The sequence below is a fragment of the Oncorhynchus kisutch genome, linkage group LG28, assembly GCF_002021735.2.
Source record: "Oncorhynchus kisutch isolate 150728-3 linkage group LG28, Okis_V2, whole genome shotgun sequence".
Lineage (NCBI taxonomy): Eukaryota > Metazoa > Chordata > Actinopteri > Salmoniformes > Salmonidae > Oncorhynchus > Oncorhynchus kisutch.
The window spans coordinates 37,661,590-37,685,724 of NC_034201.2; the positions used below are offsets into that span (position 1 = coordinate 37,661,590).

Sequence of the window (24,135 nt, forward strand, 5' to 3'; positions counted from 1 at the left end):
TAGGATATACTGTTTAAAATAGCATTTCAATACGGATTACCTTTTACTGTTACCAAAACCACAAAAAGTGAAACTGCTATCATATCACAGTTCTAAATGAGTGGCCAGTAGCTCAGGTGCTGTGCCCTGAAAACGTCTCAAAGACAAACCCCAGTACAGTACAGTAGTTTTGGTTTCTATTGAACTTCTCTCTTTTTCACCCTAATGCAGCAAAACAGTCACATCTGACGACTGCACACGTGAACAAATGTGACAAGATGGTGTGACTTTTGTTCGGTATGATGGTTGACACACTGAATGACTAATAGTACAGGTCTGTACTGAATGCACTGACTGACAGATTAAATGACAGACTGACAGGTTGACTGATATGCAGGCAGACTGGCAGAGTGAGGGAAAGGAAGACGGATGGAGGGAATGTGAGGGGCCTATTGTCAGAGAAGCTGCCGGAAACTCACACTCTGTCAGCTGTAGTCTCTGTACACTGCATTATGAGGTATGATGTGAAATGTGAGCTTCCTGCAGTAGTCCTGCAGTGTAAGGTGTCAGGTAAGTGGGGTGTGATGTGATTATGTGTGAGCTAAGGGGGTGAGGTGAGAGGGTGTGAGAAGGGGGTAAGGACTAGGAGGTATCAGGTGTGTAAAGGGAGGTCTAGACCTCTCATTATGGGGTGAGTCACTGGCATCAACCCTCACATCACCCCTGGGCATTGTCATGTTACTTAGCTACTACACTGCCCAGCCCCAGTCTAGACAAGGAGTGGCAGAGCAGGGGGATTCCCAGCTGGAGACAGAGAGATTGTCTGGGCTGATGCCTGCTACCCTACACTGTTCTGTGAGAGGGGCCTTCACTCTCTTCCCCTGCCCCTGTCTGAGTGGTCAGAGAAAGGTCGGGGCCTTTCTCTGACCACAGGCAGTAGTACTGACAGACAGACACAGTCTTGGCCACACCCCAACACTGATCGCTATTCAGCCCAGGTCAGTCTTCATCAGATCACTACAGGAGGGCATTTTCATCAGCTCGTTTTTTAAAGCTGTGTTTGGGTTAAAATGTAGTTTTTCCCTTCCACTGAAAATGAATCAGATCTATAGAATTAATAAAAATGAAATTGAACACGTGTGTCCATCGCTATCTCTCTGTATGTGAGTAGTAAGCTCATGTGAGGAGATGTTGAGGAGAGTGATGGAGAGCTCGTGGTGTGTAAGTCTCTTGAGGGACTATGTGAGCCAAGTGTGCGAGCGACTGTGAGAGCATCCTAAGCAGAACCTTGTGGATGGCCCTGTGTGATTGTCACCCTAATTGCTTCCAGCTCTCTGTGTGTGTGTGTGTGGCAGGCAGGCAGCCCCTCTTGGGGATGCGACCACTTCAAGTGTGGTGGTGGGACAGCCGGAGGCTCCCTGGAAAGAAGGGCTTGTCTCTAGCCGGCATCCCAAATGGCACCCTTTTCCCTACATAGTGCATTACTTTTGGCCAGGGTGCATAGGGCTCTGGTGTTAAGTAGTGCACTATACCGGGAATAGGGTGCCATTTGGGATGCAGATCCTGTCTCTGGGCTGCAGCTGCTGCTCGGCTCCACACGGCTCCACTGCTGCAGTTCAGGAATCAGGGGTGGAGTTTGTGTGCGTGTTTAAATTAAGCAGGAAGTACCACTTCACGTTTGTTCAGGAGAAGGTTAGAGGATGATTATACTACTCTGCTGTGGTGACTGACAGGAGAAGGCTAGAGGATGATTGTACTACTCTGCTGTAGTGACTGACAGGAGAAGGTTAGAGGATGATTATACTACTCTGCTGTGGTGACTGACAGGAGAAGGCTAGAGGATGATTGTACTACTCTGCTGTGGTGACTGACAGGAGAAGGCTAGAGGATGATTGTACTACTCTGCTGTGGTGACTGACAGGAGAAGGTTAGAGGATGATTGTACTACTCTGCTGTGGTGACTGACAGGAGAAGGTTAGAGGATGATTGTACTACTCTGCTGTGGTGACTGACAGGAGAAGGCTAGAGGATGATTGTACTACTCTGCTGTGGTGACTGACAGGAGAAGGTTAGAGGATGATTGTACTACTCTGCTGTGGTGACTGACAGGAGAAGGCTAGAGGATGATTGTACTACTCTGCTGTGGTGACTGACAGGAGAAGGCTAGAGGATGATTGTACTACTCTGCTGTGGTGACTGACAGGAGAAGGCTAGAGGATGATTGTACTACTCTGCTGTGGTGACTGACAGGAGAAGGCTAGAGGATGATTGTACTACTCTGCTGTGGTGACTGACAGGAGAAGGCTAGAGGATGATTGTACTACTCTGCTGTGGTGACTGACAGGAGAAGGCTAGAGGATGATTGTACTACTCTGCTGTGGTGAATGACAGGAGAAGGCTAGAGGATGATTGTACTACTCTGCTGTGGTGACTGACAGGAGAAGGCTTTCCCAGAGGTCTGGCTGGTGTGTGTTAGGATGAGGGAGATGATAGGTTGACCTACCTTTCTGACTCATGTCTGTGGGCAGGTGAGGGGGGCTGGGGTTGAAGTGGTCGTTGCTGTAGGGCAGCAGGGACGTCAGGGGGTGCATCCCGTGAGACTGTTGGACCACTGAAACTTTGTTGGACTGCAACAGAGAGTGAGGGGGAGACAGACAGAGAGAGAGAGAGACAGACAGACAGACGTAATTTTAAGCATGGCTTGGAACAAACAGATGTGCTTTGGAAGCAGAATACATTTGCTCCCATTGGGTTGGCTGGGGATTCGGGGAGGGGTGGAGGGTGTGGGGGTACATTTGATCGATAGGACTTTGATGATCAAGGGAGGCTGCGTGAGAGCTTGTTTGCTTTCATGTTTCTGTTTACAAATGGCTTTCAATAACTTAGGTGAAATCCAGTTATTTCTAATGCTAACAGCATGCTGTGTGACATATGATATGTCACAGTGGTTACCATGTTGGAGGTATTCACCCGTTCTTGGACACAGTTCCAATAGCAGAGCCTTTCATATGTTGTCAGTGTGTGTATGTGTTTGAAAGTTTGGCTGAGGCATTGATTTTCATGTGTATGTACATACTTCAGAAAGGTTATGTTTCTCTCTGCTGCTCTGAAGACTCCAGCAGCAGCACAACAGGGAGAGGCTGAGGCTCGCCTGGCCGGCTTCACATTGGCCCCCTGCTGTTTTATAAAGTGAATGCCTTATCACTTTAAGGCAGTCCTTCCATGCGTGCCGACACACATTACTAAAACCCACTTTCAACATTACCCCTATCCCCACCTGATTACATCACATCTAAACCTCTTAAAACAGGTTCACATCAGTATGATGTGGGAGAGCTAAAACAAAATACTACCACTACTTGTATTGTTCCAAACACACAGCAACACAACATCAGAGCTGAGAGAGAGAAAGAGAGAGGTATCGCAATAACTACCGTGGGATATGCGTCAACAGCAACCATAGGAAAATCCGCTGCATTGCCATTAACAGCAGATTCGTACATTTCCTCAGTGAAAACAATGTACTGAGCAAATGTCAAATTGGCTTTTGACCAAATTGCCATATGATAGAGAACATATTCACCCTAATTGACAAACAACCAAAACAAACCAAAACAAAGGCTAAGTCTTCTCATGCTTTGTCGATTTCAAAAAACCTTTTGACTCAATTTGGCATGAGGATCGGCAATACAAATTGATGGAAAGTGGTGTTGGGGCACAAACATACAATATTATAAAATCCATGTACACAAACAACAAGTGTGAGGTTAAAATTAGCAAAAAACACACACGCAGAAACTGGCCCAAGCCCCCCCCGCTTCTCCTTCGCTCAAATCCAGACAGCTGATGTTCTGATAGAGCTGCAAAATCCGGATCCCTACAAATCAGCTGGGCTAGACCATCTGGACCCTCTTTTCCTAAAATGTTCCACCGCCATTGTTGCAACCCCTATTACTAGTCCGTTCAACCTCTCTTTCGTATCGTCTGAGATCCCTAAAGATTGGAAAGCTGCTGCGGTCATCCCCCTCTTCAAAGGGGGAGACACTCTAGACCCAAACTGTTACAGACCTATATCTATCCTGCCCTGACTTTCTAAAGTTTTCGAAAGCCAAGTTAACAAACATCACCGTCCATTTCGAATCCCATCGTACCTTCTCCATTATGCAATCTGGTTTCCGAGCTGGTCACGGGTGCACCTCAGCCACACTCAAGGTCCTAAACAATATCATAACCGCCATCAATAAAAGACAGTCCTGTGCAGCCGTCTTCATCGACCTGGCCAAGGCTTTCGACTCTGTCAATCACCGTATTCTTATCGGCGACTCAACAGCCTTGGTTTCTCTAATGACTGCCTCGCTTGGTTCACTAACTACTTCTCAGATAGAGTTCAGTGTGCCATTCTTTGGACGCTGTGTTAACAAACCTCCAAACGAGATTCAATGCCATACAACGCTCCTTCCGCTCCTTCCGAGGTTTAAATTATAGTAAAACTAAATGCATTCTCTACAACCAATCTCTGCCCGCACCCGCCTGCATCACTATTCTGGACGGTTCTGATTTAGAATATGTGGACAACTATAAATACCTAGGTGTCTGGCTAGACTCTAAACTCTCCTTCCAGACTCATTTAAAAACTTCTTAGGCATAGCCCCCTTTTTTTCAATTTTCGCCTAAAATGACATACCCAAATCTAACTGCCTGTAGCTCAGGCCCTGAATTAAGGATATGCATATTCTTGGTACCATTTGAAAGGAAACACTTTGAAGTTTGTGGAAATGTGAATTGAATGTAGGAGAATATAATAAAATAGATCTGGTAGAAGAAACTACAAAGAGAAAAAAATATATAATAATCTACCTTTTTGAAATGCAACAGAAAGGTCCCACTTCTAACCATCACTCTGGTTGTGATTCCGATGGTGTCCACAAGATGGCGGCAGTGTATGTGCAAAGTTTCATACTTCATAACTTGAAGTATGAGCGAACTACATGACATTTAGTGTGAAGTCACCTAGGTACATTTGGGCAAATTGTGAAGGAGACATTTGCATTTATATAAACATTTTCTGCAAGAAAATCGTCAAATCTGTATACTTGGACTTGGCTTTTCCATTATTAGTATTTCCAGTATTAGTAGCCATATTATAAGCTCAACATTTGTAAAACAACCAGTTTTCATAACTTCATAACTCTGAATATTCTTATAATTTTTGTCCAAAAGGTAAAGGCATGCTGTCGCACAAGGTTAGCAGCTACATTGTGCGACAGATACAGGGTTTCCGTAAATACTCCAGTAAAGCCCAGCTCATTGGCTATCTAGCTAGTTTTGTTTGACAAAGTTAGAGTCGATCAAGTGAAGACAGCCCATGTCATCGGTGTGCCATGTCTGACCAAATTTTGTGTCCTATAGGATATACTACACCCCAAATGATATAGTGAAGTCTGGTTACGCTCTAGGATCACTGAGGAATACATACGGACATGATTTGACTGGTTGAAACAACGTTTAGGGTTAGATTTTCACAGATTTCTTTCTTTGCAAATTGAACGAGTGGAAATACAAAATCGATCGTGTATGCCATATGGAACTCTTTAGGATATGAAAAAGGATTTTATCTAACAAAACAACACTTCATGTTATCTCTGGGACCCTTTGGATGATAAATCAGAGCAAGATTTCAGAATGTAAGTACAAATTTCACCTTCAAAGGTGAATTTATCAAAACTATCGTGGTGAAAAAAGTGTTTTGTTGTTAGGAGCTTTCCTCAAACAATAGCATGGCATTTTTTCACAGTAATAGCTACTGTAAATTGGACAGTGCAGTTATATTAACAAGAATTTAAGCTTTCAGCCGATATAAGACACTTACAGTGGGGAGAACATGTATTTGATACACTGCCGATTTTGCAGGTTTTCCTACTCACAAAGCATGTAGAGGTCTGTAATTTTTATCATAGGTACACTTCAACTGTGAGAGACGGAATCTAAAACTAAAATCCAGAAAAAATCACATTGTATGATTTTTAAGTAATTAAAATTGTTTTACGTTTATTTCACTATTGTTTATTATCTACATTCCTTTGGCAATGTTAACATATGATTCCCATGCCAATAAAGCCCTTAAATTGAAACTGAATTGAGAGAGAGAGAGGGAAGGGGTGGGGTCTACAGTATATTCAGGAGTGAAGGGGCTTTATTGGCATGGGAAACATATGTTAACATTGCCAAAGCTCTCACTCTCTCTCTCTCTTTGCGTAGCTCTCTCTTTCTCTCTCTCTCCCCCTCTTTCTCTCTCTCTCAATTCAATTCAATGGTTCTGTTCCAAGGTCTGAGGGTGATGTACCATCATAACATTATAGCCACACAATTTAATATTTACATCTTTGCCTTCCTAAAGGCAATTAGCCATCCTTGAAGTGGTTCTCTATGTGTGTTCCTTTTCTACACACACTCACAGAGACCAAATTATTATCACCCTCCCTCTATTAAACCACGTTGTAACGGGATACACGCATAGGAGCGAGCGCACACAAATATGCCCCCCCCCCCCACACACACACTCACACTCACAGAAAGGTGAATTAACTCAAGACTTCAATCTAACTCGTATCTAAATCTTTGGTCTCCAATAACATCAAAGACAAAATTCCAATTAGATATTAAACCTTTTAAAGTACGGCAAACGCACTGCGCTCATCCTTCAGTAATCTAATTTCACTTAAAAGGACATATATTAGCATATTGATATTGCCTTTTATCTGGCGGGGTTGTGTTTGAACAGGAATCCGGTGTTAAATAAGAGGTAATGGTGTTTGAGACATCACTGGGAATTAATGATGGATGATGACCTTCCCCCCCCGACGGCCAATAGGCTACACGTTGACCCATGTCTCTGCCGCTTCATTCCCTATGCTGATGAAACACTTTACACATAATGTATTCTTTGGTGTTCACAGACCTAAGAAGGTTTTTTGAAGCGGAAATTAGGGGTCCTGTTCGCAGCACGGCCAGAGTGCTTTGAGAGTAACGTCTTTAATCTCTATTTCATCGTTGATACATTAAACACACTCACTTCTCCATTGTTCATCATCTTGGCCCTCTGCTATATATCAAGGTTGAATGAGCTACAATCATTTGGATTGAATGGTCTTGTTTGGGGCTTTCAAGTAGGTAAAAAAATACATTGTTCTTAATCGACTTACCTGTATAAATAAAGGTTAAAAAAAAGAGAGATAAAATCCAAATCAGAGTCATGTTGTTAATTTGTAGTTTTGTAACATTGTCATGAATTAAGATACAAGATAAAATAGCACTAATAAAACACTAATTTGACATGTGAATCAGTTGCAAGTTCCCATGAATTGCCATTGTGTTAAGTACAGAAAACTGCTATGGTTGTAATGTCATGTACTGTTCATTACGTTACAGACCCTGTTCCGACTGTACTGCATACAGTGTAGGCAATCTGACGCCCCTGTGAAATCCCACATTGAGTGGCTGGGATGCAGACACAGACAGGCAAGTACACAGATGAGCAGGAGGGGCGACAGATGTGACTTAACCCATCCACTGTACCAGCGCCACACTGAGCCAGAGCCTTGCTGTGGTGCACTAGGCATTACTCATACACACACCCTCAGGTTTGTGTGCGAGCAGTGGTATAGAGGGGAAAATTACCCACACCTGACTGTGTGAGAGTGAAAGGGCTGGCTGAAGGGGCACAGAAAGTCGTCAGAATGAGACCTGAGACATTTACATTCTGTTTGATCCTGGAACTGGCTCTGTGCTATATATGGATACAGGTCAGCTGGGGATGGAAATCATTTTAAGAGTGGATGATTAAGTTTAAGGTTCTATAAAAAGACTGAGACAGTAAAACAACAACAACAACAACAAGTAGAAGGCTGTTGTGGATAAAAGTGATGCTGTTTGGACATTTGTATGTGTGTGCGTGACTGTGTGTGTGTGTGTGTGTGTGTGCTTTTGTGGATGTGTTTATGAATGTGTCCCACTGGGCACAAACTGGTTGAATCAACATTGTCAATGTATTGTGATGTGGAAAATACATTGGATTTGAAAAATGTCATCCTTATAAACTGTTGTTTTGAGGTGAAATTTCTACCACAGGATTATGTCATCGTGGTAACCAAATTTCAACATAGACCAAGGTTGTATAAAATATGTTGAATTTGGACCTTTAAAACAATGTCAGATCTTCAAGGTTATAACCACTATCAGAAAAAATTATCAATCAATCTACAGCTACACTTTGGGCTTCTATCCAGGGTTTTAACAGCTCTGTTTAGCTATGATATTAGTTACTGACTATTACCAATGTGCGTGAGAATGATTGATGAGAGATCTCCACTTAAAAATGAAATAGATTCACTGTTCCTATCAAACTCATTCCAAAGCGCAGGTTTAACAGAGCAAATGAAATGTAACCATATATCATCAATGATGCTGTTTAGAACGTTTAGTGCCTTCAGAAAGTATTTACACTCATTTACTTCTTCCACATGTTGTTGTGTTACAGCCTACATTTGAGATTTTACTGGTCTACACACAATACCTCATAATGTCAAAGTGGAATAATGTTTTTTATTTTTTTATTTTACAAATGAATAAAAAATGAAAAGCTGAAATGTCTTGCGTCAAAAAGAATTCAACCCCTTTGTTATGACAAGCCTAAATAAGTTCAGGAGTACAAAACAAGTCACATAATTAGTTGCATGGACCCACTCTGTGTGCAATAATAGTGTTTAACATGATTTTTGAATGACTACCTCATCTCTGTACCCCACACATACAATTATCTGTAAGGTCCTTCAAACCAGCAGTGAATTTCAAACACAGATTCAACCACAAAGACCAGGGAGGTTTTCCACTGCCTCACAAAGAAGGGCATCTATTGGCAGTGGTGGAAAAAGAACCCAACGGTCATACTTGGATAAAAGTGAAGATACTTTAAAAGAAAATCACTCATGTAAAAGTCACCAAGTAAAATACTACTTGAGTAAAAGTCTAAAAGTATTTGGATTGAAATGTACTTAAGTATCAAAAGTAAAAGTATAAATCATTAAACATGTCTTATATTAAGCAAACCAAACGACACGATTTTCTTGTTTTTTAAATTTACGGATAGCCAGGGGTACAGTTCAACTATCAGATGTAATTTACAAATGAAGCATTTGTGTTTAATGAGTGCCAGATCAGAGGCAGTAGGGATGACCAGGGATGTTCGCTTGATAAGTGTGTGAATTAGACTGTCCTGCTAAGCATTCAAAATATAACGAGTACTTTTGGGTGTCAGGGAAAATGTAAGGAGTAAAAAGTACATTATTTTCTTTAGGAATGTAGTGGAGTAAAAGTCAAAAAGTTGTCAAAAATATAAATAGTAAAGTAAAGTACAGATACCCCAAAAAACGACTTAAGTAGTAGTTCTTTTAAAGTATTTTTACTTAAGTACTTTACATCACTGCCTATTGGTAGATGGGTTAAAAATAAGAAAAAAAGACATTGAATATCCCTTTGAGCATGGTGAAGTTATTAATTACACTCTTTGTGGTGTATCAATACACCCAGTCACGACAAAGATACAGGCGTCCTTCCTAACTTAGTTGGCAGAGAGGAAAGAAACTGCTCAGGGATTACAGCCAATGTTTTCAAGCATGGTGGTGGCTGCATCATGTTATGAGTAGGCTTGTCATCGGCAAGGACTAGGGAGTTTTTTAGGATAAAAAGAAAAGCAATAGAGCTAAGCACAGGCTAAATCCTAGAGGAAAACCTGGTTCAGTCTGCTTTCCTGGGAGACAAATTCACATTTTAGCAGGACAATAACCTAAAACACAAGGTCAAATCTACACTGGGGTTGCTTACCAAGAGTGCGGTTGAGTGCTGTTTTAAAATGTTTTACACACGGTCGAGTGGCGGTTTAAAATATTTTACACATGGTTGAGTGGCGTTTTAAAATGTTTTACACACGGTTGAGTGGCGTTTTAAAATGTTTTACACACGGTTGAGTGGCGTTTTAAAATGTTTTACACACGGTTGAGTGGCGTTTTAAAATATTGCATGTGATATGGATCTCTTGCGATATATGTATTGCGCATGCCAATATGAATAATTTTATGTGAATTTGATTAATTGTGCATCCCTAATTCAACCTTAAAATGAGTAACATCCATGGCCACATTTCGAGGTTACTGTTGAATATAGGCTGGGTGAATATAGGCTGTAATCTCATTGATCAACGTCAGCACCAAATATTACCCAATGAACCACATTGATATGACGCAGTGTGCCCAGTAGGGTGTGTTTGTGTATACATGTGTTCCACATGAGGCTGCTGAGGCTCATATTAATGTCTGGAATGGAGTGAATGGAATGGCATCAAACACATGGAAACCATGGAAACCATGATGTATTTGATTTCATTCCACTGATTCCGCTCCAGTCATTACCACAAGCCAGTCCTCCCCTATTAAAGCGCCACCGACCTCCTGTGATGTGTTCTCCATATGTGTGTGTGTACCCTATGAGTATATCCAGTGCCCAGGGTCCATGTCCAGTGGCTGACGGTCAGGCAGAAGTACTCCTGTCACTGACACTCCCTGCCATTATAGCACCAACAACAGCCAATCACACAGAGTAGGAGGCCCAATCTGGAAGTGATTGTGCCTCTCCAGAGTTACCCAAAATGAGCACCACTTAGTTTGAGGTTTGAGAACATCAAAGCCCAGGCAGACATAACAACGCACTGAACGCAGCCATGTATAAAGACTAAAATACGCACACACACAACACTGTGGACATCTATGTTGGTGGGGCAGAAGCTGGGCTATGTTGGTGGGGCAGAAGCTGGGCTATGTTGGTGTGGCAGATGCTGGGCTATGTTGGTGGGGCAGATGCTGGGCTATGTTGGTGGGGCAGATGCTGGGCTATGTTGGTGGGGCAGCTGCTGGGCTATGTTGGTGGGGCAGATGCTGGGCTATGTTGGTGGGGCAGATGCTGGGCTATGTTGGTGGGGCAGAAGCTGGGCTATGTTGGTGGGGCAGATGCTGGGCTATGTTGGTGGGGCAGATGCTGGGCTATGTTGGTGGGGCAGATGCTGGGCTATGTTGGTGGGGCAGATGCTGGGCTATGTTGGTGGGGCAGATGCTGGGCTATGTTGGTGGGGCAGATGCTGGGCTATGTTGGTGGGGCAGATGCTGGGCTATGTTGGTGGGGCAGATGCTGGGCTATGTTGGTGGGGCAGATGCTGGGCTATGTTGGTGGGGCAGAGTGTCACCTCTGTGCAGCACTATGGAAATGCTCCATTGCAGAGCCATGCTGTCTCTAACGTAACAATAGATGGGACTGAGGGACAGACGGACAGGCCAACCCACTGTACAAACAGGCGGACTAACCATCTCAATCTAAATGAGCACAGACAGACAACAATAAAGATGTGTTCAGCTCCACTGAAATAGTCTTTAATGGTCTGGTTAAAAACTTAACTAACATAGTCACAGGAAGTAGGGGTGCTGAGGGTGTCTCACAAAGTCTCACAAAAGCAGTGCACTGAGCCTTTACTAGTCCTGTATTTGCGGAATGATACAGCCGCCTGAAGACCGAACCCCCCCCCCCCCACGTCATTGAAAAAAGGTCAGCCCCACACCCCCAAACTAGTTCCCGCTGCTATTTGAACTAATGGTCTTCCTGTTCATATCATCAGAGGAGTCATCCGTAAACATAATATTGACGCGGAATTAAGGGAAATGAGATGACCACAGAAGTCATAAATCCTGGTGAAAACACACACTTCCTCCTCTTTATGGTTTATCAACACAATAGATAAACCTTTTAACACAGAGACCCAGACATATTTGTTTGTTTAATGGCGTTCTGTGTCTGAACCAGACCATAAGCAGTGAAATAAGAGCATTGTCAAAGCGGCTGAAAGTATGACGTGTCTGGTTATTATTGGGTGTTCATTGTTTGTGTGAAATGTCAAGACTTCTATATGGACCGTAGTCTCTGACCTCGTTGGGGGCTGTGGTAGGGAATGGGGTTGGAACCACGTTCTGAGTCCCATACAACGCACGTGACCTTTTGTGAATCCACCCTTTAACTTTACAGGGTAAAGATCCCCCTTCAAAATGTTCTTAAAGATCCCCTTTGAATCAAATCCCGTCAGTCAGTGGTTGAATGGTCTGACTGTAATAGTGTTCAACAGACTATACATTCAGCACTGTGTGAATCATAGTGAAACCTGTCCTCTACGGCGGATGGGACAGCTTTCACTCGCAGCATGTTTCTGAAAGCAGACTTGGCAGCCCGCTGGGAAATACCACAGCATATCAAAAAACCCTGCCATGAACTAAAAATATACTATTATCATTAGACTTACTAAAACTGATCACAACTTTATCAATGAAAACCCCCTCTATACTGTTTCACTGTCATCCTTGTTCTAGAAAAGCACAAGAAAGCTGAGGGTTCTGGCATTAGAGGGAGAAATTGAGAAGAGATGAGAAGAGGGGGTGAGAAGGAGAGAAGAGGGGGTGAGAAGATGAGAAGAGGGGGTGAGAAGGAGAGAAGAGGGGGGTGAGAAGGAGAGAAGAGGGGGGTGAGAAGAGATGAGAAGAGGGGGTGAGAAGAGATGAGAAGAGGGGGTGAGAAGAGAAGAGGAGGGTGAGAAGAGATGAGAAGAGGGGGTGAGAAGAGATGAGAAGAGGGGGTGAGAAGAGATGAGAAGAGGGGGTGAGGAGAGATGAGAAGGAGAGAAGAGGGGGGTGAGAAGAGATGAGATGAGGGGGTGAGAAGAGATGAGATGAGAAGAGGGGGTGAGAAGAGATGAGAAGAGGGGGTGAGGAGAGATGAGAAGAGGGGGTGAGGAGAGATGAGAAGAGGGGGTGAGAAGGAGAGAAGAGGGGGTGAGAAGAGGAGGGTGAGGGGGGTGAGAAGAGATGAGAAGAGGGGGTGAGAAGAGATGAGAAGAGGGGGTGAGAAGAGATGAGAAGAGGAGGGTGAGAAGAGATGAGAAGAGGAGGGTGAGAAGAGATGAGAAGAGGGGGTGAGAAGAGATGAGAAGAGGGGGTGAGAGAGAAAGAGAAGAGATGAGAAGAGGGGGGTGGGAGAGAAGAGAGGGAGAGACATGAGAGCGAAAAGAGAAAAGACAGAGAGAGGGGTGATCTCGTCCATAAGTAACTGAAATAATACCCAGAGGTAAGGCATGGTAAGTTAGGCACCAGACCTCTCTCTGGTTTACCACTCAGACCTTCCCTCAGCATGGCTACTGCTTGGCCGTCTCAATCCTCAGTGAGCCGCCCACCAACATACTAATTACAGAGTCACACGACAGCCCTCTGTAGCTCCCCCTCACATGATAAGACCTAGCGGGGTCTGCTACTCGGTCTCCAGGAGTGTGTGTGTGTTGTGTGTGTGGGTTGGGGATCAGTCAGGGAGGGTTGGTCCAGTGCACCGCAGGGCAGGGTAGGGGTGGGGTGTGCCAGAGTGTCTTCTACTCTACACACCACTTACTGGGCTCTTTATTAAATGGTGGGAACATCAAAGGACTGGGAGAAGAGAGGAGTGTCTTGGGGGGGGGGGGGGGGGGGGCACTGTACTTCCACTCTGAACTTTGGACTACATTTGTCATAGTATGGAAGTGGTAACTGTTTCAGTCCAAGAGGTCCCTTTCAGTTCAGACATCTCAACACTTCCCCTCAGAATGACATGACCAAATTGTGTAAACTCCACCCCAAGTTCCCGTGCCATGAATCAGTCTATAAAATGTAAATGGTATACTCTGCTTTCCGGTGTTTACAAACAAAGCAATGTGAATGTCTCTGAAGTCTTTCTGTCTAGTCAGAGAGCTCCACTGATTTGAGATTAGAGATGAGCCTCTTCTTTCTATCAGAGGGGATGATGATAGAGGAGGATGATAGAGGAGGATGATAGAGGAGGATGATAGAGGAGGGTGATAGAGGAGAGTAATAGAAGAAGCTGATAGAGGAGGATGATAGAAGAGGGTGATAGAGGAGGGTGATAGAAGAGGGTGATAGAGGAGGGTGATAGAGGAGGATGATAGAAGAGGGTGATAGAGGAGGGTGATAGAGGAGGGTAATAGAAGAAGCTGATAGAGGAGGATGATAGAGGAGGGTGATAGAGGAGGGTGATAGAGGAGGGTAATAGAAGAAGCTGATAGAGGAGGATGATAGAGGAGGGTGATAGAGGAGGATGATAGAAGAGGGTGATAGAGGAGGGTGATAGAAGAAGATGATAGAGGAGGATGATAGAGGAGGGTGATAGAAGGGGGTGATAGAGGAGGATGATAGAGGATGATGACAGAGGAGGGTGATAGAGGAGGGTGATAGAAGAGGGTGATAGAGGAGTGTATGTGACAAATAAAATTTGATTTGATTTGATTGATTTGATAGAGGAGGGTGATAGAAGAGGGTGATAGAAGGGGGTGATAGAAGAGGGTGATAGACGAGGGTGATAGAAGGGGGTGGTAGAGGAGGGTGATAGAAGGGGGTGATAGAAGAGGGTGATAGAGGATGATAATAGAGGAGGGTGATAGAGGAGGGTGATAGAAGAGGGTGATAGAGGAGGATGATAGAAAAGGGTGATAGAAGAAGGTGATAGAGAAGGATGATAGAAGAGGGTGATTTCCACTGGGATTCTCTGCCTCTAACCCTATTACAGGGGCTGAGTCACTGGCTTACTGGGGCTCTCTCATGCCGTCCCTGGAAGGGGTGCGTCACCTGAGTGGGTTGATTCACTGATGTGGTCATCCTGTCTGGGTTGGCGCCCCCCCTTGGGTTGTGCCATGGCGGAGAGCTCAGCCTTGTCTCAGGATGGTAAGTTGGTGGTTGAAGATATCCCTCTAGTGGTGTGGGGGCTGTGCTTTGGCAAAGTGGGTGGGGTTATATCCTTCCTGTTTGGCCCTGTCCGGGGGTGTCCTCGGATGGGTCCACAGTGTCTCCTGACCCCTCCTGTCTCAGCCTCCAGTATTTATGCTGCAGTAGTTTATGTGTCGGGGGGCTAGGGTCAGTTTGTTATATCTGGAGTACTTCTCCTGTCCTATTCGGTGTCCTGTGTGAATCTAAGTGTGCGTTCTCTAATTCTCTCCTTCTCTCTTTCTTTCTCTTTCTTTCTCTCTCTCGGAGGACCTGAGCCCTAGAACCATGCCCCAGGACTACCTGACATGATGACTCCTTGCTGTCCCCAGTCCACCTGGCCGTGCTGCTGCTCCAGTTTCAACTGTTCTGCCTTACTATTATTCGACCATGCTGGTCATTTATGAACATTTGAACATCTTGGCCATGTTCTGTTATAATCTCCACCCGGCACAGCCAGAAGAGGACTGGCCACCCCACATAGCCTGGTTCCTCTCTAGGTTTCTTCCTAGGTTTTGGCCTTTCTAGGGAGTTTTTCCTAGCCACCGTGCTTCTACACCTGCATTGCTTGCTGTTTGGGGTTTTAGGCTGGGTACAGCACTTTGAGATATCAGCTGATGTACGAAGGGCTATATAAATACATTTGATTTGATTTAATAGAGGAGGATGCTAGAGGAGGGTGATAGAGGAGGATGATAGAGCAGGGTGATAGAGGACGGTGATAGAGGACGGTGATAGAGGAGGGTGATAGAGGAGGATGATAGAGCAGGGTGATAGAAGAGGGTGATACCCTAGAGAGTGATAGAGGAGGGTAATAGAGGATGATAGAGGAGGATAGAAGAGGGATAGAAGGGGGTGATAGAGGAGGATGATAGAAGAGGGTGATAGAGGATGATGATAGAGGACGTGATAGAGGACGGGATAGAGGAGGGTGATAGAGGAGGATGAAAGAGGAGGGTGATAGAGGAGGGTGATAGAGGAGGATGAAAGAGGAGGGTGATAGAGGAGGGTGATAGACTAGAGAGTGATAGAGGAGGGTAATAGAGGATGATAGAGGAGGATAGAAGAGGGATAGAAGGGGGTGATAGAGGAGGATGATAGAAGAGGGTGATAGAGGAGGGTGATAGAATAGGGTGATAGAGGAGGGTGATAGAGGATGATGATAGAGGAGGATGATAGAAGAGGGTGATAGAGGAGGATGATAGAAGAGGGTGTTAGAGGAGGGTAATAGAGGAGGATGATAGAAGAGGGTGATAGAAGAGGGTGATAGAAGAGGGTGATAGAGGAGGGTAATAGAAGAGGGTGATAGAGGAGGGTAATATAAGAGGATGATAGAGGAGGGTGATAGAGGAGGGTAATAGAAGAGGGTGATAGAAGAGGGTGATAGAGGAGGGTAATAGAAGAGGGTGATAGAAGAGGGTGATAGAGGAGGGTAATAGAAGAGGGTGATAGAGGAGGGTAATAGAAGAGGATGATAGAGGAGGGTGATAGAGGAGGATGATAGAGGAGGGTGATAGAGGAGGATGATAGAGGAGGGTGATAGAGGAGGGTAATAGAAGAGGATGATAGAGGAGGAGGATGATAGAAGAGTGATAGAGGAGGGGAAGTGAGGAAGGAGGAGTAAGTAAATAAGGAGGAGGGGTTGGTTCTCCCCCACCCAGTGAAGTGAGATAAACAGATCATTTGTCGACAAAAGAAGCCTGAGGCAAGTGACCAATCAGAACATTCTTCAATAAGACTCCATTTAGCTGTCACAGTTATTACAGCATAGCGCTCAACACCCTGCACTTTACTGCTGAGGAAGATGAACACTGTATGTCTAGCTGACTGTCTAACTCAACCCTGAACTCCCGCTCTTCATAGAGGCACAAACAAACTAGTGCTGATTGAAACGAGACCCACCACCCCTGATGAAATCTACCCTGTCCCCGATTCTGCTTTCAACTGCTCAGTTCAATGGCTATTGCTAAAATCAATGGATCAATCCATTCAAAACCAAAAAACAAACAGTCCACACACATCCTGGCTGACTAGACTCCTTTCAGTGTGAAGGAAGTCTCTGATGAAGTCTACCTAACGGAGTGGAGCAGAGACAAGCTTTGCCGAATTTAGCTCTGACTACATCGATTTGCCCAAGGTGAATACTTAAAAAAGAATAATAATGAAATGCTTACCTTGTACCTATGTTTATCCTCTGTATTTGCTTGCCATTCTTTGTTTTCTGAATTCCATACAACCACAGACTGTTTCCTTGTTGAGATTCAATTGGCACATGCGCGTTTTCGCTGAGTTGCCATCTTAGAGCAACAGCAATGAGCAAACAGTCTGTGATTGTATTTGATTAACGTTTATTTAAAAAGTATGGATTTCAGCAAACAAGTAAAGGCACGCAGCTACGCAAGCCTGGTCTGTGCTCCACTCCGTTGGTGGAGTTCATCAGAAACTTCCTTCACCACGGAACAGCGTTTAGTATAGGCCCTCAAACCATCACGGTCACCTAATAATCCCCAGTTTACAATTGGCTCATTCATCCCCCCTGTAACTATTCCCCAGGTCATTGCTGCAAATGAGAATGTGTTCTCAGTCAATTTACTTGGTAAAATAACAAATAAATAAATAAATGAGGCAGCTACACACGCCCAAGTCCTATCTTTCTACAGTCTCTATCTATATATATATATATATCTACAGTATCAATCTATATATCTATCTACAGTCTCTATCTATATATATATATATATCTACAGTATCAATCTATATATATATCTACAGTATCAATCTATATATCTATCTACAGTCTCTATCTATATATATATATATCTACAGTATCAATCTATAAATCTATCTACAGTATCAATCTATAAATCTATCTACAGTATCTATCTATATATCTTTCTACAGTATCAATCTATCTATCTACAGTATCTATTTAAATATCTATCTACAGTATGTATTTATATATCTACAGTATCTATCTATAGTATCTATCTATCTATCTATCTATCTATCTATCTATCTATCTATCTATCTATCTATCTATCTATCTATCTATCTATCTATCTATCTATCTATCTATCTATCTATCTATCTATCTATCTATCTATCTATCTATCTATCTATCTATCTATCTATCACCATCTATCCAGAGATAGTTGGATCGAGGAGGGGTTCTTTCCTTTCATACCATAATTCAGTCTGTGATTAATTCCCTTTGCCCATGTGGCTGAAGTTATTCCAGTGGATATGCCCCCCTCCCTTCTTCCTCCTCCTCTCCCCCCCCCCCCACCTTCCTCCATACAGCCCCCCTCCCTTCTTCTTCCTCCTCCTCTTCTCTACCCCCCCCCACCTTCCTCCATACAGCCCCCCTCCCTTCTTCCTCCTCCTCTTCCCCCCCCACACCTTCCTCCATACAGCCCCCCTCCCTTCTTCCTCCTCCTCTTCCCCCCCCACCTTCCTCCATACAGCCCCCCTCCCTTCTTCCTCCTCCTCTTCCCCCCCCACCTTCCTCCATACAGCCCCCCTCCCCTCTTCCTCCTCCTCTTCTCTACCCCCCACCTTCCTCCATACAGCCCCCCTCCCCTCTTCCTCCTCCTCTTCTCTACCCCCCCACCTTCCTCCATACAGCCCCCCCCTCTTCCTCCTCCTCTCCCCCCCTACACCTTCCTCCATACAGCCCCCAACCCGCTCTTCTCTCCTCTCTCTCAGAGCCCACCTGCTGGGTTGGGGCCTCTACGTGCCCGCCCGTGGCACCAGGAACAAGGCATGCCGTTCCCATAGTTACCGCCCCTGCACTGTGTGCCGTGCGCAGCAAGGCCGTGAGGCCCGCTCTGTGCCGACTCACCCCTCTCAGTTCTCAGCCCTCAGTGTGGGTGTGTGTGTGAGAGAGAGAGAGAACACTGCCCTGTTCTGAAGCATAGTCTGCTGCTCCCGGACAGACAGATGAGATGAGGTGGAGCTCCACTCAGCAGCCGGAGCATTTAAACTGGGTGTGAGTGTGCTGCTGCATCATCAAACCACTTAATGTGACTTAATTAAACCTAAACTTAAGCCTGTGAGGAACCTCCTGTTGAGAAACATCCTAAACCCCTGGATTTTCCTGAAGTAAGACCTTGGACGTACTGTATCTATTCGTTGCCCTACCACTGTACATATACAGTGCCTTGCGAAAGTATTCGGCCCCCTTGAACTTTGCGACCATTTGCCACATTTCAGGCTTCAAACATAAAGATATAAAACTATTTTTTTGTGAAGAATCAACAACAAGTGGGACACAATCATGAAGTGGAATGACATTTATTGGATATTTCAAACTTTTTTAACAAATCAAAAACTGAAAAATTGGGCGTGCAAAATTATTCAGCCCCCTTAAGTTAATACTTTGTAGCGCCACCTTTTGCTGCGGTTACAGCTGTAAGTCGCTTGGGGTATGTCTCTATCAGTTTTGCACATCGAGAGACCGAATTTTTTTCCCATTCCTCCTTGCAAAACAGCTCGAGCTCAGTGAGGTTGGATGGAGAGCATTTGTGAACAGCAGTTTTCAGTTCTTTCCACAGATTCTCGATTGGATTCAGGTCTGGACTTTGACTTGGCCATTCTAACACCTGGATATGTTTATTTTTGAACCATTCCATTGTAGATTTTGCTTTATGTTTTGGATCATTGTCTTGTTGGAAGACAAATTTCCGTCCCAGTCTCAGGTCTTTTGCAGACTCCATCAGGTTTTCTTCCAGAAGGGTCCTGTATTTGGCTCCATCCATCTTCCCATCAATTTTAACCATCTTCCCTGTCCCTGCTGAAGAAAAGCAGGCCCAAACCATGATGCTGCCACCACCATGTTTGACAGTGGGGATGGTGTGTTCAGGGTGATGAGCTGTGTTGCTTTTACGCCAAACATACAAACACGTTTTGCATTGTTGCCAAATTCAATTTTGGTTTCATCTGACCAGAGCACCTTCTTCCACATGTTTGGTGTGTCTCCCAGGTGGCTTGTGGCAAACTTTAAACAACACTTTTTATGGATATCTTTAAGAAATGTCTTTCTTCTTGCCACTCTTCCATAAAGGCCAGATTTGTGCAATATACGACTGATTGTTGTCCTATGGACAGAGTCTCCCACCTCAGCTGTAGATCTCTGCAGTTCATCCAGAGTGATCATGGGCCTCTTGGCTGCATCTCTGATCAGTCTTCTCCTTGTATGAGCTGAAAGTTTAGAGGGACGGCCAGGTCTTGGTAGATTTGCAGTGGTCTGATACTCCTTCCATTTCAATATTATTGCTTGCACAGTGCTCCTTGGGATGTTTAAAGCTTGGGAAATCTTTTTGTATCCAAATCCGGCTTTAAACTTCTTCACAACAGTATCTCGGACCTGCCTGGTGTGTTCCTTGTTCTTCATGATGCTCTCTGCGCTTTTAACGGACCTCTGAGACTATCACAGTGCAGGTGCATTTATACGGAGACTTGATTACACACAGGTGGATTGTATTTATCATCATTAGTCATTTAGGTCAACATTGGATCATTCAGAGATCCTCACTGAACTTCTGGAGAGAGTTTGCTGCACTGAAAGTAAAGGGGCTGAATAATTTTGCACGCCCAATTTTTCAGTTTTTGATTTGTTAAAAAAGTTTGAAATATCCAATAAATGTCGTTCCACTTCATGATTGTGTCTCACTTGTTGTTGATTCTTCACAAAAAAATACAGTTTATATCTTTATGTTTGAAGCCTGAAATGTGGCAAAAGGTTGCAAAGTTCAAAGGGGCCGAATACTTTCGCAAGGCACTGTACATTGATTAAAAGGTTTAGAACTTGTTGGCAAACCATATAAAGTTTTGAGCATGTCGTTCCATGTATTTAATTTGATTCCTAAGAAGTGTCTTTACGGTAAGCATTAAACACACCTTGAATCTCACTGCTACCTGCGTTAGCTGGCTAATTAGTGCAATGTCCTTAGCTAGCTAGCTATGTTGTGCTAGCTAGCGAATATAATAACAATAGCTAGCTAAAAATGTATCTATGGGCTGGCAAAGGCAGTATGGGATTATGGCAAGTAAATACAATTGTTTCTTCATCATCTTGCTAGGTAGTTATTTAGATGTGGCCATCTGACTAGTATCAACAAGAGCTTTCTACAAATTAGCAACATTAGCGCAGATAGCTTGGAATCTAGACCATAAACAATACACATGGATATGCATTGCCAAACAATGCTACTGCCACCTTCTGGTGTGGAGTATTTTAACAAGGCTGAGTTGCTGACGAATTCCAAGGTCTTGGCTGTGTGAACACAAAAGAGATTGATGGCTGACACTCTGTTCAGAGGTGCTAAGTACTGCCGTCAGTTTGACAATCCTACCAGTGTGTGAGCTTTTAGGAAACAGCCTCAGTAATTTGCTGGTTTAATTGTAGATTTGAGACTCAAACCCCAGCTGTTTGTTTGTTTGCTCAATCCTTTGAGTGAGGAGAGAACGGCGATGCAAGTCGAGAGAGATAGAAACTGAAAGAAAGAGAGAGAGAAAGAGCTAGTTCCCTCTGTGGAAATGGGACCGTTAAAAAATATGTGAGCCTGCCTGGAAGGCTAACATGGTTTGTTATTGAACGAGCGTTAGATTATTGACCAGTCTCCCAGAGCTGGACCTCATGTTAGGCTTTAAATCCACCAGCCATTCCGATTTAAATCCACTAGGCTCAGATATCACAGGGCCCAACGCTCTGATGTGGCCACAGATATCATTCAAACTCAACCGAGAAGAAGCCAGCATGAAGGAGTCTTGTCCTGTGGGTTCTGTCTATGAAATAATATTTTGGAATGCCTTGTATACTTACTAACCAGAACTCCCCCTAGCTGGGCCCGACATACTGTTCCCATTTTCATATGAGCGGAAAAAAACATCGCCTGACATCACTCCAGATTAGGAATATGTTTGGGTGAGTAGTTATGACAAGTTAGTCAAAGTGATGCATACAGTATTTCAGCAGTTTTCACTCTTGGGCTGGAGAGTTTCGCAAAGGCATATAGTGGCTTTCGTGCTAGATAACTAGTGTCAGTTTGGGTTTTAGAAGCTATGTTGAATGCATGGAAGGCCCCCAAACCATTGAATTGGGGAATGGGGATCATGAAAAACCTTTGCTCTGTCAAATGATCATCACCACATTTATGCATTCAGCTAACTCCGAGTAGGGGGTTGAAGTGAAGACGAGCAACAGACTGAGGCCTTTTAGATCACTCCTCCAGGGATACAATACAAACTGTATCCAGCCTAGGGTTGCAAAGGGAGGGTATATTACTGGTAACTAACAGAATTTTGGTAACTTTTAAAGATTTGATGGAATTTTATCACATGACATCTAGTGGTCGTTTTAGGATACTTCAGATTATCACAGTTCTCTGTAATCCTCTCTGGCCCTCTGTGTGGCCTTATTACATGTAAAAAAAATATTTAAAAAAATAAAAAATAAGATGATTTAAAAAATACAAAATTAAATGACAAAGCTGTAAAACATGAACCTAAATATAAACCATCAACTAACACATTTCATTGCAGCTATCCGGTGTATGTGACAATGAACCATTTATATGTGCTTTTTAATATGACGGTTTTACCATGAAATATCCTTTATATAAAGAGGTTCCTTCCAAAACGCTATATAGACACATTTTTCACATTTGTGTTTTTTCATCAGATATGATTGCTTATGGGTACCGTCATGTGTGTGTACAATATTACTGTTTTAATTAATAGATTTTCGATGTGTATTAAAATGCTTTTTGTTGCACAACACTATTTATCCATTGTTTAGCTAAAATGGAATGTTCATATCCTGTATATTTGCCTGTGATATGTGATTGTCTCACCTAGCTGACTTAAGATGAATGCACTAACTGTAAGTGCTTATGGATAAGAGCATCTGGGTCATTCCACCAACTCTGTGCCTTTTCAGAGGTGTAACTTGGTAATACAAAATGCCATAAAGAGCACACATTCAACTTAATAAAAAACATGCTTTCCCCATTTGAAGAGGTAAAAAATGATAAATTAGTATAGTAAGTGCCTATTAAGTGCTGAGTAAAGTAACAGAGTTGACCGTAACAGTGTTGACCGTAACAGTGTTGACAAGTTCTTCTTAAACCAGGTGTAAATCCCCTTATGACAGGGAGAATGGAAGCTTGTTGTGTGCAACAGGGAGGGAGTGACAACTGAATGCAAGCTTATAATTGTGAAAACATTTCTTGCCTGTCTGTCTATGGGTAACAGGGTTGACGTGTTATTCTAGCCTGTCTGTCTATGGGTAATAGGGTTGACGTGTTATTCTAGCCTGTCTGTCTATGGGTAACAGGGTTGACGTGTTATTCTAGCCTGTCTGTCTATGGGTAATAGGGTTGACGTGTTATTCTAGCCTGTCTGTCTATGGGTAACAGGGTTGACGTGTTATTCTAGCCTGTCTGTCTATGGGTAATAGGGTTGACGTGTTATTCTAGCCTGTCTGTCTATGGGTAACAGGGTTGACGTGTTATTCTAGCCTGTCTGTCTATGGGTAATAGGGTTGACGTGTTATTCTAGCCTGTCTGTCTATGGGTAACAGGGTTGACGTGTTATTCTAGCCTGTCTGTCTATGGGTAACAGGGTTGACGTGTTATTCTAGCCTGTCTGTCTATGGGTAACAGGGTTGACGTGTTATTCTAGCCTGTCTGTCTATGGGTAACAGGGTTGACGTGTTATTCTAGCCTGTCTGTCTATGGGTAACAGGGTTGACGTGTTATTCTAGCCTGTCTGTCTATGGGTAACAGGGTTGACGTGTTATTCTAGCCTGTCTGTCTATGGGTAACAGGGTTGACGTGTTATTCTAGCCTGTCTGTCTATGGGTAACAGGGTTGACGTGTTATTCTAGCCTGTCTGTCTATGGGTAACAGGGTTGACGTGTTATTCTAGCCTGTCTGTCTGTGGGTAACAGGGTTGATGTGTTATGCTTGACCTGTTCAGTTTTCCACCACAAAACACCAACAAATGGCCAAAAAGTGTAGAACCAACTCACCTGCTTTTACACTATGATTTGACTATTAGATGTTCAACGTTTCTTTAAAACAAGAGTTAACCTCACGAAACAGGGTTAACCTCACGTAACAGGGTTAACCTCACGTAACAGGGTTAACCTCACGTAACAGGGTTAACCTCACGAAACAGGGTTAACCTCACGTAACAGGGTTAACCTCACGAAACGGGGTTAACCTCACGTAACAGGGTTAACCTCACTTAACAGGGTTAACCTCACGTA

The 24,135-nt window shown here is 43.7% G+C and overlaps 1 protein-coding gene across 12 annotated transcripts in view; it reads right to left on the reverse strand.

Annotated features, from left to right (window-relative positions):
* LOC109873359 (transcription factor 7-like 2) overlaps positions 1 to 24,135 on the reverse strand; it is a 63,096-nt gene that overhangs the window by 15,763 nt on the left and 23,198 nt on the right. For all 12 annotated transcript variants that reach the window (XM_031807577.1, XM_031807576.1, XM_031807574.1 and 9 more), the window contains exon 4: positions 2,483 to 2,606. In XM_031807577.1, coding sequence (XP_031663437.1) covers positions 2,483 to 2,606 — 124 coding nt within the window. The remainder of the gene's footprint in view (positions 1 to 2,482; positions 2,607 to 24,135) is intronic.